This window comes from Bombina bombina, chromosome 12, assembly GCF_027579735.1.
Source record: "Bombina bombina isolate aBomBom1 chromosome 12, aBomBom1.pri, whole genome shotgun sequence".
Taxonomy (NCBI): Eukaryota; Metazoa; Chordata; class Amphibia; order Anura; family Bombinatoridae; genus Bombina; species Bombina bombina.
The window spans coordinates 108,782,498-108,799,758 of record NC_069510.1 but is presented as its reverse complement, the minus strand read 5'-3'; the positions used below and the strand labels follow the sequence as shown (position 1 = coordinate 108,799,758).

Here is a 17,261-nt window from a genome sequence, read left to right as displayed (position 1 = left end):
GAGGGCACAATCACTGGGACATGGTAAATACAAGCTGAGCGCACACTCACTGGGACATGGTAAGAATAAGCTGAGGGCACACTCACTGGGACATGGTAACTACAAGCTGAGGGCACACTCACTGGGACATGATAACTACAAGCTGAGGGCACAATCACTAGGACATGGTAACTACAAGCTGAGGGCACACTCACTGGGACAAGGTAACTACAAGCTGAGGGCACACTCATTGGGACATGGTAACTACAAGCTGAGGGCACACTCATTGGGACATGGTAACTACAAGCTGAGGGCACACTCACTGGGACATGGTAACTACAAGCTGAGGGGACATGGTAACTACAAGCTGAGGGGACATGGTAACTACAAGCTGAGGGCACACTCACTGGGACATGGTAATTACAAGCTGAGGGGACACTCACTGGGACATGGTAACTACAAGCTGAGGTCACACTCACTGGGACAAGGTAACTACGAGCTGAGGGCACACTCACTGGGACAAGGTAGCTACAAGCTGAGGGCACACTCACTGGGACATGGTAACTACAAGCTGAGGGCACACTCACTGGGACATGGTAACTACAAGCTGAGGGCACACTCACTGGGACATGGTAACTACAAGCTGAGGGCACACTTACTGGGACAAGGTAACTACAAGCTGAGGGCACACTCACTGGGACATGGTAACTACAAGCTGAGGGCACACTCACTGGGACAAGGTAACTACAAGCTGAGGGGAAATGGTAACTACAAGTTGAGGGCACACTCACTAGGACATGGTAACTACAAGCTGAGGGCACACTCACTGGGACATGGTAACTACAAGCTGAGGGGACATGGTAACTACAAGCTGAGGGCACACTCACTGGGACAAGGTAACTACAAGCTGAGGGCACACTCACTGGGACAAGGTAACTACTAGCTGAGGGCACACTCACTGGAACATGGTAACTACAAGCTGAGGGAACACTCACTGGGACAAGGTAACTACAAGCTGAGGGCACACTCACTGGGACAAGGTAACTACAAGCTGAGGGCACACTCACTGGGACAGGGTAAGCACAAGCTGAGGGCACACTCACTAGGACATGGTAACTACAAGCTGAGGGCACACTCACTGGGACAAGGTAACTACAAGCTGAGGGCACACTCACTGGGACAAGGTAACTACAAGCTGAGGGCACACTCACTGGGGCATGGTAACTACAAGCTGAGGGCACACTCACTGGGACAAGGTAACTACAAGCTGAGGGCACACTCACTGGGACAGGGTGAGCACAAGCTGAGGGCACACTCACTGGGACAAGGTAACTACAAGCTGAGGGCACACTCACTGGGACAAGGTAACTACAAGCTGAGGGCACACTCACTGGGACAGGGTGAGCACAAGCTGAGGGCACACGCGTGTCACTGACCATCACATGACGGTCGGGTTCTCGGTCACACAAGTCGCTTCGCACTCAGCGCCGCACCCGCCACCAGCACAATCCGGGGTCTCAGGAGAGGCCTATTTGCCCGCCCCGTATCCGGCAATACTGAGCCCGCCCCGGACATAGCGACACGACCCCCAGGGAGAGGAAAACAGTGACTGTGGTGTGTCCACGGGGAAACACGCAGGGGCGGGTGACACCGAGTGACACAGCCCAAGAACGGTGTAACCCAACCCAGGTACCTCCCACTAGTGCGGGACTGTAAAGCTACACTGCACCCTACCGAGCTGTCTCACTGTATCTCTGTTACATTCTGTCGCTGTGTCACTCTGCATCCCCCTGACCCACTCACTGTTTGACACTGCACCACTCGTGTCGCTGCCGTGCATCACCACCTCACTCGTGTCACTTTAGCACACTGCACCTCTGCCACACTCGTGTCACTGTCACACTCGACTCCTTCCCCACTCGTGTCACTGTACCACGGTGCAGCCCTGCCCCACTCGTGTCAATGTAACACTCTACTCCTTCCCCACTCGTGTCACTGTACCACGGTGCAGCCCTGCCCCACTTGTGTCAATATCACACTCTACTCCTTCCCCACTTGTGTCACTGTACCAAACTGCAGCCCTGCTCCACTCGTGTCACTGTCACACCTTACTTCCTCCCCACTCGTGTCACTGTACCAAACTGCAGCCCTGCTCCACTCGTGTCACTGTCACACCTTACTTCCTCCCCACTCGTGTCACTGTACCAAACTGCAGCCCTGCTCCACTCGTGTCACTGTCACACCCTACTTCCTCCCCGCTCGTGTCACTACCAAACTGCAGACCTGCGCCACTCGTGTCATTGTATCACACTGCAGTGAGTCCTGCCCCACTTGACCATACTGCACGCTCTTCCCCACTCGTGTCACTTTACCACACTGCACCTCTTGAGTTCTCTTATTTCCATATTTATTCCCTCAATCTTAAAGGGACAGTCAAGTAAAAAAAAAACTTTAATGATTTAAATAGGGTATGTAATTTTAAATAACTTTCCTATTTACTTTTATTACCAATTTTGCTTTGTTCTCTTGGTATTCTTAGTTGAAAGCTAAACCTAAGAGGTTCATATGCTAATTTCTTAGACCTTGAAGGCCGCTTTTCTGGTAAGAGGGCGAACTTTTGAAAACAGCGAACCATGTCACTTCCTGTGACGTTACATCAGCTGTTTCACAACTTTTGGCCTTAATGCACATGCGTGCCAGCGTCATCACATACCTGGCCGCATACGTCACTGGTACAACATTTAGAGCTGTGAAATTCCGGGACCCTTTCTAGAGCGCATGCGTGGGATTTTGTATCACAAATGGTGCGCTCATGGAAAGCTGTTTCTTAGGCTCCTCTGCAATATTCGGAACTCCGCCACCCACTGCAACTACTCCCATTACTACTACTACTCTAAAGCTGAGTGTCCGTGCTCGTGCATGACAAACAGCCACTCGGCTATCGCCACTGCTTCTGCTGATCCAAAATCGTGATCTTGATAAAGGCTTTGAATAGCTGAAACGCGTAGACGTTCGACTATACAGCTCCTGACCAGAGGATACCAGAAATACTCCCATAACCAATTCTTTCAACGTGCTAAAATTGCACATACTGAAGCGGAAGGAGTACCAACCAACAGTCTTCAATTTTAAAAAGTGCGTGCACTTCAACTATCCTTCACTGATTGGATCCGACACACTGGTATCTCACACAGAGCGAGCGAGTCATTCAGGCGAGGACGCCGAAGAAAGAGTGAGTAAAATCTGACAAGCTCAGTTCTGAAAGTGTGACATTGTTATTGTAACACCAGTATCTACTTTGGAAACCAAAGAACTTTATAACCAAATTTGGCTAAAGAAGTATCCTTGTAATCACGTCACACTAACACTTGAATGTTTGATTTCATTTTGGAATACACGCATTAACCTACATTTATGCAGACACGAACACCTGTTCTAACCACAGTCAGCCTAAGGCGCCACTAACTACCATATAGCCCTTACTTTCAACTTTAGTCCGCACTCGTGAGAAGTGCGAACAGTTAGTAGGCCAGTACTGTCTTCTCTTCCAAGTTCAGTGTACACCCCATCTATCTCCTTCTGCTGATCCAATGCAGCATTTCACAGGCTCCCTTCAATATCATTGTGTTTCATACATCTCCAATTTATTTTTCTAGAAACAGCTTACCATGAGCGCACCATTTGTGATACAAAATCCCACGCATGCGCTCTAGAAAGGGTCCCGGAATTTCACAGCTCTAAATATTGTACCAGTGACGTATGCGGCCAGGTATGTGATGACCTGGCACGCATGCGCATTACGTCCAAAATTTGTTAAACAGCTGATGTAACGTCACAGGAAGTGACATGGTTCGCTGTTTTCCAAAGTTTGTACTGTTACCAGAACACCGCTTCTAATCTGAAAGCATTTTGACAGTTTTTCACCACCAGAGGGCGTTAGTTCATGTGTTTCATATAGATAACATTGAGCTCAGGCACGTGAAGCTCCTAGGAGTCAGCACGGATTGGCTAAAAATGCAAGTCTGTCAAAAGAACTGAAATAAGGGGGCAGTTTGCAGAGGCTTATATACAAGGTAATCACAGAGGTAAAAAGTATATTATTATAACTGTGTTGGTTATGCAAAACATTGGAATGTGTAATAAAGGGAGTATCTACCTTTTTAAACAACAACATTTCTGGTGTTTACTGTCCCTAAATGCGAGCCATACAGGAAGACTCAATAGTCCATTTTATTGGGTTGCTATTTCATATACAAAACTATATGCAAAGGAGTAATTTCACATTGATTTTAAACTCTGCAGATGGCATAACAAGTGTAGGGGCATACACAGGCTACTGGCTTCATACCGCACACCATCCACATCATATCAACCACCCACCCAGCCTAATTGCCATAGTCATCATGTTGCCATGACAGGTGACCACAGCAATGTCACTATGCGTTGCCTCTGGGTGGGCAAACTTCCATTAATTCTTTGTCTGGCAGAGCGTATCAATCCCTCTCTAAGGAGTTTCTTGTTTCCCTGAATCCATAACCCCAGTTCCAAATCCTAAATCTGTTACTGGATATTGCTGGACACAATAGTCTAGTACTGGGAAAGTTTTGCTGCCAATATCTAGACCGGCACAATATCTACACCTGCAATAATGTGTCTGGGTACTGTCCAACCCCACTTGTGCTGCTGCCTCCCAAATCACAGTTCTACATGGAATGCCTTGTCTTTTTTTGTTTAACCATTAAAGGGACATTGTACATTAGAGTTTTCTTTGCTTATATGTTTTGTAGATGATCCATTTATATAGCTCATCTGGGAGTGTTTTTGTAAGAAAAAGTATAGTTTTGCTTATTTTTAAATGATGTTCTGATTTTCAGACTTTTAACCAAGCCCCAAATATTGAGATGTATACTGATGTCTACAAACTCCTCCTGGTTGTGTAATGGGTATTTTCATATGCAGAGAAGGGGGGAAGAGTGTCTGCTCTTCCTGCTTTCCCAGCCCCTTTTAGTGGGTGTCCCAGCCTAACCTCATCAACCGTGCTAATCTGGGAGCTTTTTAAAAGGTTTTATACTGGATTTTTATATCAGTATATGTGCATGTTCTATTATCTGCAGTTATATGAAAAACATAATTTATGTAAGAACTTACCTGATAAATTCATTTCTTTCATATTAGCAAGAGTCCATGAGCTAGTGACGTATGGGATATACATTCCTACCAGGAGGGGCAAAGTTTCCCAAACCTTAAAATGCCTATAAATACACCCCTCACCACACCCACAATTCAGTTTAACGAATAGCCAAGAAGTGGGGTGATAAGAAAAAAGTGCGAAAGCATATAAAATAAGGAATTGGAATAATTGTGCTTTATACAAAAAAATCATAACCACCACAAAAAAAGGGCGGGCCTCATGGACTCTTGCTAATATGAAAGAAATGAATTTATCAGGTAAGTTCTTACATAAATTATGTTTTCTTTCATGTAATTAGCAAGAGTCCATGAGCTAGTGACGTATGGGATAATGACTACCCAAGATGTGGATCTTTCCACACAAGAGTCACTAGAGAGGGAGGGATAAAATAAAGACAGCCAATTCCTGCTGAAAATAATCCACACCCAAAATAAAGTTCAATGAAAAACATAAGCAGAAGATTCAAACTGAAAATGCTGCCTGAAGTACTTTTCTACCAAAAACTGCTTCAGAAGAAGAAAATACAACAAAATGGTAGAATTTGGTAAAAGTATGCAAAGAGGACCAAGTTGCCGCTTTGCAAATCTGATCAACCGAAGCTTCATTCCTAAACGCCCAGGAAGTAGAAACTGACCTAGTAGAATGAGCTGTAATCCTATGAGGCGGAGTCTTACCCGACTCAACATAGGCAAGATGAATTAAAGATTTCAACCAAGATGCCAAAGAAATGGCAGAAGTTTTCTGGCTTTTCTAAACCGGAAAAGATAACAAATAAACTTGAAGTCTTTCGGAAAGACTTAGTAGCTTCAACATAATATTTCAAAGCTCTAATAACATCCAAAGAATGCAACGATTTCTCCTTAGAATTCTTAGGATTAAGACATAATGAAGGAACCACAATGTCTCTACTAATGTTGTTGGAATTCACAACTTAGGTAAAAATTCAAAAGAAGTTCGCAACACCGCCTTATCCTGATGAAAAATCAGAAAAGGAGACTCACAAGAAAGAGCAGATAATTCAGAAACTCTTCTGGCAGAAGAGATGGCCAAAAGGAACAAAACTTTCCAAGAAAGTAATTTAATATCCAATGAATGCATAGGTTCAAATGGAGGAGCTTGAAGAACCCCCAGAACCAAATTCAAACTCCAAGGAGGAGAAATTGACTTAATGACAGGCTTTATACGAACCAAAGCTTGTACAAAACAATGAATATCAGGAAGAATAGCAATCTGTCTGTAAAAAAGAACAGAAAGAGCAGAGATTTGACCTTTCAAGGAACTTGCGGACAAACCCTTATCTAAACCATCCTGAAGAAACTGTAATATTCTCGGTATTCTAAAAGAATGCCAAGAAAAAATGATGAGAAAGACACCAAGAAATATAAGTCTTCCAGACTCTATAATATATCTCTCTGGATACAGATTTACGAGCCTGTAACATAGTATTAATCACAGAGTCAGAGAAACCTCTTTGACCAAGAATCAAGCGTTCAATCTCCATACCTTTAAATTTAAGGATTTCAGATCCTGATGGAAAAAAGGACCTTGAGACAAAAGGTCTGGTCTTAACGGAAGAGTCCACGGTTGGCAAGAGGCCATCCGGACAAGATCCGCATACCAAAACCTGTGAGGCCATGCCGGAGCTACCAGCAGAACAAACGAGCATTCCTTCAGAATCTTGGAGATTACTCTTGGAAGAAGAACTAGAGGCGGAAAGATATAGGCAGGATGATACTTCCAAGGAAGTGATAATGCATCCACTGCCTCCGCCTGAGGATCCCGGGATCTGGACAGATACCTGGGAAGTTTCTTGTTTAGATGAGAAGCCATCAGATCTATTTCTGGAAGTTCCCACATTTGAACAATCTGAAGAAATACCTCTGGGTGAAGAGACCATTCGCCCGGATGCAACGTTTGGCGACTGAGATAATCCGCTTTCCAATTGTCCATACCTGGGATATGAACCGCAGAGATTAGACAGGAGCTGGATTCCGCCCAAACCAAAATTCGAGATACTTCTTTCATAGCCAGAGGACTGTGAGTCCCTCCTTGATGATTGATGTATGCCACAGTTGTGACATTGTCTATCTGAAAACAAATGAACAACTCTCTCTTGAGAAGAGGCCAAGACTGAAGAGCTCTGAAAATTGCACGGAGTTCCAAAATATTGATCGGAAATCTCACCTCCTGAGATTCCCAAACCCCTTGTGCCGTCAGATACCCCCACACAGCTCCCCAACCTGTAAGACTTGCATCTGTTGAGATTATAGTCCAGGTCGGAAGAACAAAGAAGCCCCCTGAACTAAACGATGGTGATCTGTCCACCATGTCAGAGAGTGTTGTAAAATTGGTTTAAAGATATTAATTGAGATATCTTTGAGTAATCCCTGCACCATTGGTTCAGCATACAGAGCTGAAGAGGTCGGATGTGAAAACGAGCAAAGGAGATCGCGTCCGATGCAGCAGTCATAAGACCTAGAATTTCCATGCATAAGGCTACCAAAGGGAATGATTGTGACTGAAGGTTTTGACAAGCTGATATCAATGTTAAACTTCTCTTGTCTGACAAGGACAGAGTCATAGACACTGAATTTATCTAGAAACCTAAAAAGGTTACCCTTGTCTGAGGAATCAATGAACTGAATGGTAAATTGATCCTCCAACCATGAATTTGAAGAAACAACACAAGTCGATTCGTATGAGATTCTTCGAAAATGAAAAGACTGAGCAAGTACCAAAATATCGTCCAAATAAGGAAATACCAAAACCCTATTCTCTGATTACAGAAAAAAGGGGCACCGAGAACCTTTGAAAAAAATTCTTGGAACTGAGGCTAGGCCAAACGGTAGAGCCACAAAACTGGTAATGCTTGTCTAAAAAGAGAATCTCAGACACTAAAAGTGATCTGGATGAATCGGAATATGCAGATACACATCCTGTAAATCTATTGTAGACATATAATGCCCTTGCTAAACAAAAGGCAGGATAGTCCCACAATAACCATCTTGAATGTTGGTATCCTAACATAACGATTCAATAATGACAGATCCGGAACTGGTCTGAAGGAATTGACCTTCTTTGGTACAAATGAAGAGATAAAATAAAACCCCAGCCCCTGTTCCAGAACTGGAACTGGCATAAATACTCCAGCCAACTCTAGATCACAAACACATTACAGAAATGCTGAGCCTTTGCTGTGTTAACTGGGACTCGGAAAAGAAAAGAATCTCTTAGCAGGAGGCCTTAACTTGAAGCCAATTCTGTACCTTTCTGAAACAATGTTTCTGAAACCAGAGATTAAGAACGGAATTGATCCAAATTTCTTTGAAGAAAACGTAATCTGCCCCATACCAGCTGAGCTGGAATAAGGGCCGCACCTTCATAGGTACTTAGGAGCTGGCTATAGGTTTCTATAAGGCTTGGATATATTCCAAACTGGAAATAGTTTCCAAACTGATACCGCTCCTGAGGATGAAGGATCAGGCTTTTGTTCCTTGTGAGGAAAGGAACTAAAATGATTATTTACCCTGGAAAGAAAGGGAAAGCAAAGATGACTTAGAAGACATGTCAGCATTCCAAGTTAATCCATAAAGCTTTTCTAGCTAAAATAGCTAGAAACATATACCTGACATCAACTCTAATGATATCAAAAGATGGTATCACCAATAAAATTATTAGCATGTTATAGAATAATAATAATGCTATAAAATTATGATCTGTTACTTGTTGCGCTAAAGCTTCTAATCAAAAAGTTGAAGCTGCAGCAACATCCGCTAAAAATATAGCAGGTCTAAGAAGATTACCTGAACATAAGTAAGCTTTTCTTAGAAAGGATTCAATTTTCCTATCTAAAGGATCCTTAAATGAAATACTATCTGCCGTAGGAATAGTAGTACATTAACAGGAGTAGAGACAGCCCCATAACCTTAGGGATTTTTGTCTCAAAAAACTCTAATCTGTCAGATGGCACAGGATATAATTTGCTTAAACGTCTAGAAGGAGTAAATAAATTACCCAAATTATTCCATTCCCTGGAAATTACTTCAGAAATAGCATCAGGGAGATAAAACACTTCTGGAATAACTACAGGAGATTTAAAAACCTTATTTAAACGTTTACATTTAGAATCAAGAGGACCAGAATCCTCTATTTCTAATGCAAATAATACTTCTTTAAGTAAAGAACGAATAAATTCCATCTTGAACAAATACAAAGATTTATCAGCATCAACCTCTGAGACAGAAACCTCTGAACCAGAAGAACCATTATCAGTATCAGAATGATGATGTTCATTTAAAAATTCATCTGAAAAAAGAGAAGTTTTAAAAGACTTTTATTTATACTAGAAGGAGAAATAACAGACATAGCCTTCTAAATGGATTTAAAAAATAAAATCTCTTATGTTATCAGGAACACTCTGAAAATTAGATGTTGACGGAACAGCAACAGGTAATGTAACAGTACTAAAGGAAATTTTATCTGCATTAATAAGTTTGACATGACATGCAATACAAATAACAGCTGGAGAAACAGATACCAAAAGTTTATAGCAGATACACTTAGCTTGGTAGCTCCAGCACTGTGCAGTGATTTTCCTGAAGTATCTTCTGACTCAGTTGCAACGTGGAACATCTTGCAATATGTAAAAGAAAAAAACAACATATAAAGCAAAATTGATCAAATTCCTTAAATGACAGTTTCAGGAATGGGAAAAAATGCCAAAGAACAAGCTTCTAGCAACCAGAAGCAATAAAAAATGAGACTTAAATAATGTGGAGACAAAAGTGACGCCCATATTTTTTCGCGCCAAATAAGACGCCCACATTATTTGGCGCCTAAATGCTTTTTGGCGCCAAAAATGACGCCACATCCGGAACGCCGACATTTTTGGCGCAAAATAACGTCAAAGAATGACGCAACTTCCGGCGACACGTATGACGCCGGAAACGGAAATAGAATTTTTGCGCCAAAAAAGTCCGCGCCAAGAATGACGCAATAAAATGAAGCATTTTCAGCCCCCGCGAGCCTAACAGCCCACAGGGAAAAAGTCAAATTTTAAGGTAAAAAATGTTAAATTGAAATGCATTATCCCAAATATGAAACTGACTGTCTGAAAAATAAGGAAAGTTGAACATTCTGAGTCAAGGCAAATAAATGTTTGAATACATATATTTAGAACTTTATAAACAAAGTGCCCAACCATAGCTTAGAGTGTCACAGAAAATAAGACTTACTTACCCCAGGACACTCATCTACATATAGCAGATAGCCAAACCAGTACTGAAACGAGAATCAGTAGAGGTAATGGTATATATAAGAGTATATCGTCTATCTGAAAAGGGAGGTAAGAGATGAATCTCTACGACCGATAACAGAGAACCTATGAAATAGACCCCTTAGAAGGAGATCACTGCATTCAAATAGGCAATACTCTCCTCACATCCCTCTGACATTCACTGCACGCTGAGAGGAAAACCGGGCTCCAACTTGCTGCGGAGCGCATATCAACGTAGAATCTAGCACAAACTTACTTCACCACCTCCATCGGAGGCAAAGTTTGTAAAACTGAATTGTGGGTGTGGTGAGGGGTGTATTTATAGGCATTTTAAGGTTTGGGAAACTTTGCCCCTCCTGGTAGGAATGTATATCCCATACGTCACTAGCTCATGGACTCTTGCTAATTACATGAAAGAAATTGGTGTACACTGTCCCTTTAACGCTGAGCCATTGCATACCCTTGTGCTGAAATAATTTTGACTTTTTTTTGTCAATTTAATTTAAACATCACTTTCCATACTTTCTTTGTTTACACACACAGACAAAGCACGTTCTGAATATATTGCAAACAGCCAAAAAAAGGCATAAATAAATAGCACCTAATAAATAGCATTATGGGAGTTATTTTTTTTAGGTATTAAAAACGGATGCCAGTGTGTACGATTCCATAAGGGATTAAGTACACAAATAAGTGGCTTCACATAAAGTTGAGTCCCAGTGATATATCTTTAGTCTCATATAATGTAACTGATCTTATAACCCTCATAAAAAAAAAGGTATCACGCCCTTTGTATTAGGAGAATATTCCACGAGAACAAAGAAGATAAAAGTAATTTTAATAATGCATTATTATTATTATTATAATATCATCGGCTGCACCATAATGTTAAAGTATTCAACAAAATTTTAGGCCTCTTTGTGGAAGACTTTTTGCATTCAGACAGTAAAAATCAAGTCCTCTCTCCGGGAAAACCTCACAGTAAAATTAGCGAAAAGGGATTAGACACTGAATGCTTTATGTATGAGTTGAACCAAATTCCCCATGGTGGGTTGAGAATACTGAAACAAATTTCCAATTAATATACTGTGTATATATATATATATATATATATATATATATATATATATATATATATATATATATATATATATATATATATATATATATATATATATATATATATAAAAGAAGAATATATTAAGGTATATACATACTCTTTAAAGTAGTCAGATTTAAAGTGACATTAAACACTTTCAGATGGTAATATAAAATGATAAATCGTATCTATAAAAAAAAAACTCTACAATATACATTCCTTATTTATTTTGTCCCCTTTTCCTGTAAATTTATTCTGAAATTGTGAGCATTTCAGTTACTGTTAGTAGATTGCACACAGCCATTGGCTGCACAGTCTAGTGACCTATTTATAACTGTCCCTAATTGGCCACAGCAGAGAAAGTAACCTAAGTTACAACATGGCAGCTCCCATTGTTTTATAGACACTAAAACTTTACACTTATTTTGTCACTATTTAAACAACTAATGAAACTTAAAAAAAATACATATTACGTGTTATTCAGAGACTGATCTTTTCTTTGAATGCATCATTCTATATAGCATTTATTTAGTGTTTAATGTCCTTTAAAAATTTTCTCGTGTAAGGCATCACCTATATAAACAAGCTGTACTCTTTGAATCAATATTTTAAAAATAATATTCACAAAATATGCTTCACTTTGTCAGTGTAAACCTATAGAATTATCGCATCTCTAGACTAACAATCATTTAAAAGGCATAAACAATTTTTATCCTATGTGATAGAAACAAGGAGGTCTGCACCTCTTCTGCACATTCAATTAGGTTTGTTAAAACTACTCATGCTATAGGATAAACGCTTGGACCTAATAAATATGCAAATTTATATACATGTGATTGGGGAAACTTAAAAGCCACAGCCATTTTGAGGGGTTGGATTTAATGATGTCATCGCTACAAAATATATTTTGAACTTTGTTTCTGCATTCAAATTGATTTTAATCCAAATTGGATTAAAGGGATACTAACCCCAATTAACTTTTTTCTTATAGGATTTAGCATGCAATCAAGGGGGGGGAGTGGGGGGTCACTACAGTACAGAAAATTTAAATAAAAATTATAAGTATTTATCGGTACTGGCAGACAGCTGGCAGCACTAAAGGTGGAGGGTTACAAAGCTATTTGGGGGGGATCAGGGAGGTGTAAGGGTTGAGGAGGATCACTAAACTGCATAAAAATAAAACAAAAATATATAATAATTAAAAAATAAACGCAACACCTAAACTGCATACTCTCTGCCAGTACCTAAGATGGTTGTGACCAGTGGCGTTTGAGGGAGGGAATAGAGCTGTTTGGGTGGGAAGTGTCAGGTAGGAGGGCAATTGCTACACTAAAGCTAAAATTATCCTTACAAACTACCTGATTAACCCCTTCACTGCCGGGAATAACAACAAGTGTGGTGCGCAGCTGCAATCAGCGGCCTTCTAATTATCAAAAAGCATTGGCAAAGCCAAATATGTCTGCTATTTTGCAACTAATTTTAGTTAACAATTTTAATTATTTTATGATCACATTTGGCAGTGAAATGGTGGCATGAAATTTACCAAAATGGTCCTAGATCACTGGTTTTCAAACCTGTCCTCCGGCCTCCCCTTACAGGCCACATTTTGAAGACATCTGAACTGTAGCTCAGGTGAAATAATCAGCTGATTAATAAACACGGTTATTTTGCCTGTTCTTATCCAAGGCAATCCTAAAAACCTGACCTGTTGGGGAGTGTTAAGGACATGTTTGAAAACCAGGGCCTAGATTAATACCTTGGGTTGGCTACATAAAAAATATATACAGTTTTGACAGGTAAAAAATAAAAAAGGCTCTATTTGTCTTTAAACAGAGTGATAGAAAAAATGCTAAAAATTCTAAGGTATTTTGGGCAAGTTCTTCTTTGAACATCCCAGTAGCGAAGGGGTTAATGGTCCTTTAATGAGGTCACAACCAGTGTTTTTTTTTTACACTGTAAGATTGCAATGATTAGGTTAGTGGCTCATTAAATAAATATCACAGTTTGAACTTTCATATATAATCATGCTTTTTAATTATCAGTCGCAAAAGAACTCATACATATTTATTACAGGCACTTCCATTACGTTTAAGGCAGGCAATGAGTTTTACAACAAGCATAACTTCTGTTCTTTTAGCCAGTAAATGGGAGAATTTACTAAAACTTGTGCAATTAGAAAACAAAAAAGTCAAAATCTCCCTGTAACAAAGAATAGTCAGGCAGTGAAGTCAAATAATCTGTCTTGGTTTCTGTGTATTGTGTATATATATATATTATAATATGTTTTATACAGGTGTATATTGAAAAGATTAAAAAAAAGATTTAATATATATATTGGTATATTGTATGTTCATTTATTTCACATCTTAGTATATTGTATGTTATTTGAATGGTCTTTGTATATATTTTTCATTTTTTTAAAGGGATAGTCTAGACAAAGTTAAACTTTCGTGATTCAGATAGAGCATGCAATTTTTAGCAACTTTCTCTTGCTATCTTTATTTGAATGTAAGCTTGGGAGCCGGCCCATTTTTGGTTCAGCACCTGGGGAGCGCTTGCTGATTGGTGGCTTCATTTAGACACCAATCAGAAAGCGCTAACAAGGTGCTGAACCAAAAATGGGCTGGCTTCTATGCTTACATTCTTGCTTTTTCAAATAAAGATACCAAGAGAATGAAGAACAATTGATTATAGGAGTAAATTAGGACGTTGCTTAAATGGATGGTAAACTCTGTATATATTGAATGTTGCATTACATTCAGTTTACACACTCAAACTCATGTAAACATATCTATGTAAAACACTTACAAATCTTTGTCTAATAGCTCCGTCTAATGCGTCTTTATCCTTCCCCCTGTGACGTCACAACGATTGTTTATAATATTTAACCAATCAGTAAGCCTGTCGCCAGACAGTCTTACTTCTATGCAACCAAATTTACGCAACGCAGTACCACATACCTCAAGCATACGGTCAACCAATCAGGAGCATCAAAAAGCGATGATGAATTTGTGCGTTCATGTTTATTCAACGCATGCGCTTTGGCTCTTATTTTACACACGGCACTCCAAACTAAACATTGAATCGTGTAATATTGTCAAACGATTCATTGTTAATTTGGAACAGTGTATGTAGCTGCATGTAATTATAATCTTGGTTGCGAAATAAACATGTTTATTATTGAAAATGATCTAATAGTATTTTAATTTTTTTTTTTTATTATTGTTATTTGTATGTAGATATTTTATGTAATAACATTATATCAGCTCACACTTGCTATACACTCAAACTTCTACTTTAGACTAACACAAGTAAACACTGAATCTCGTGACTCAATCTTTACTTGGTATACGTAATTTTCTCTAATGCGCATGCGTTTACAATTACAGAGTCGGGTGCGCGCAAATTGTCGGAGATGTAAAGAGGGTGGAGAAAAGGTAAGATTGGAGTTTATTACGGACAGTAAATGAGAGGGGCGGAGCGAGGCAGCGCAAAAGTGGATTGAATAAAAAGCTAAATTTATCTAATATTGCATATAAACTTTTAAAATGGATATTGCGTTTTTATATATTTAGTAATAATGAATAGAATTATGGAACTTAGCAATAGTGGAGTTTACCATCACTTTAAAATTGCATGCTCTATCTGAATCATGAAAGTTTAATTTTGACTAGACTGTTCCTTTAAATTCACAACAGCCATAGTTATTCAAAACTTCTCTGAAGCTCCAACACAAGTTTATCTGTTTTTAAAACACTAAATTTAATTATTTTCTTTTTCTGCCTAGTGTAGCTTTGTCCCAGCTGCATATGGTCAGTAGGGCAGTGATATCAAAGCCCACTAACCGCGCTCAGGGAGCTGCGTACTTAGGTTAATTGATCTTTTATGATATCAGAGTAAATTATTTTGGAGCGACGATTACCAATTTTATGGAATTAACCAGTCATGCTAAATAAAGGATAAATTAAAGGGACAGTAAAGTCATAATTAGACATTCATGATTTAGACAGAGCATACAATTTTAAACAACTTTCCAATTTACTTTTATTATTTAATTTGCTTCTCTTGTCATCCTTTGCTGAAAGGTTTATCTAGGTAAGCTCAGGAGCAATAAAGAACCTAGGTTCTAGCTGCTGATTGGTGGCTGCATAAATATACTGACTGTCATTGGCTCACCCATGTGTTCAGTTAGAAACCAGTAGTGTATTGCTGCTCCTTCAACAAATGATACCAAGAGATTGAAACTAATTTAATAATAGAAGTGAACTGGAAAGTTGTTCAAAATTGTATGTTCTACCAAAATCATGAAAGAAAAGTTTTGGGTTTTATGTCCCTTTAAGCTTTTTACAACAGGTTTAACCATAAAAACCTCATAATAGTATTTTTTTGGTTTTCTATGAGCGTACTTTATGTGTAAACCATATATCGTAACTATCAACCTTGTTTATGTAGCAGCCAATGGAAGACGTTAAAATCCAGTTTTCAAGTATACAAAACAAAATTCTTTCGGAGAATAAATATTTGGAAGCTCGACAAAAAGTTGTTTTTTTTTTGGCTTAACCTATCAGTAATGTATGGTCACACCGTATGTGTTTCCACCCAGCGACACAATCTTTGGGAGTACCGAGTGGGACTAACAGTGGAAAATTCTTGACCGCGAAAGCGTATGCTCTTCCAGAAATGTTCCAACCGTTTCTTCAGGCTGTAGACTGTGAAGATGTCAATGATGCCAATAAAATATCTCAATTCTGGCCCATCCATCACATGTAGAGGGTTCTTGTAGTTGGGAAGCAAACGACGGTTTTGTGCTACAACATCGGACACATCAGAGGTGATGCTGACCTGAGCGCCAATCTTCCTCATCAGTATACGACCTCCTGCGCCCAGGTCTGAGGTTCTACTAAATTCATCTTCCTCCACAGACTCCTGTTCCTCGTCTACGGTTCCAGGAACGGAAGCACAGTTAGAGGTGGTTGGACTGCCCGTCCCGTTTACTGACCTTAGAATGAGAGCGGGAACAAGGATTGGTTATAATAATGATACAATTGATAACTGTTAAAGGGATGCTAAACCCCCCCAAAAATATTTCATGATTCAGATAGAATATGCAATTTTATGCAACTTTCTAATTTACTCCTATTATCAATTTTTTTCATTCTCTTGCTATCTTTATTTGAAAAGCAAGAATGTAAGCGTAGGAGCCTTTCCATTTTTGGTCCAGCACCTGGGTCGCTTGCTGATTAGCGGCTAAATGTAGCCACCAATCAGCAAGTGCTATCCAGGGTGCTGAACAAAAATGGGCTGGCTCCTTGGCTTAGATTCCAGCTTTTTCATTAAAGATAGCAAGAGAACAAAGAAAAATTGATAATAGGAGTAAATTAGAAAGTTGCTTAAAATTGCTGTTCTATCTGAATCATTTAAGAATAAAAATTTGGGTTTAGTATCCCTTTAAATAGACCTACTCAACACCCACTCATTGAAGATACATTAAACACATTGTAATTAAAAGACATTTATGTTGTCTTGTCATAGAATAACATATCATCCATGTTTTAAAACAAATTAACATCTTGCTTGCTGCGATTGTTTTTTCAGTAGCCAAACTCCGCCCACCACTTGCCTTATTTGGAAGTGCCAATCCAGGCTTGCGTCTACAGAAGACAAGGCTTGTCACAGTCACTATTTTAGTATTAACTGCATTGTTTTGCAGCTGTTAA

The 17,261-nt window shown here is 39.5% G+C and overlaps 2 protein-coding genes across 4 annotated transcripts in view; both read right to left on the bottom strand.

The window, feature by feature from the left end:
- ST6GALNAC4 (ST6 N-acetylgalactosaminide alpha-2,6-sialyltransferase 4) overlaps nt 1-1,601 on the bottom strand; it is a 36,370-nt gene extending 34,769 nt beyond the window's left edge. The window contains exon 1 of one of the 3 annotated variants that reach the window (XM_053695626.1): nt 1,371-1,601. The gene's annotated coding sequence lies outside the window, so the exon portion shown is untranslated. Of the gene's footprint in view, nt 1-1,262; nt 1,283-1,370 lie in introns of those variants that run through there. The other 2 variants (XM_053695625.1, XM_053695628.1) reach the window with 2 other exon arrangements.
- Nucleotides 1,602-13,554: 11,953 nt separating this feature from the next.
- Nucleotides 13,555-17,261, bottom strand: part of PIP5KL1 (phosphatidylinositol-4-phosphate 5-kinase like 1) — a 33,974-nt gene continuing 30,267 nt past the window's right edge. The window contains 1 exon segment of the mRNA XM_053695624.1: nt 13,555-16,543. Within this exon segment, the coding sequence (XP_053551599.1) occupies nt 16,123-16,543 (421 nt within the window). The 3' untranslated portion in view covers nt 13,555-16,122.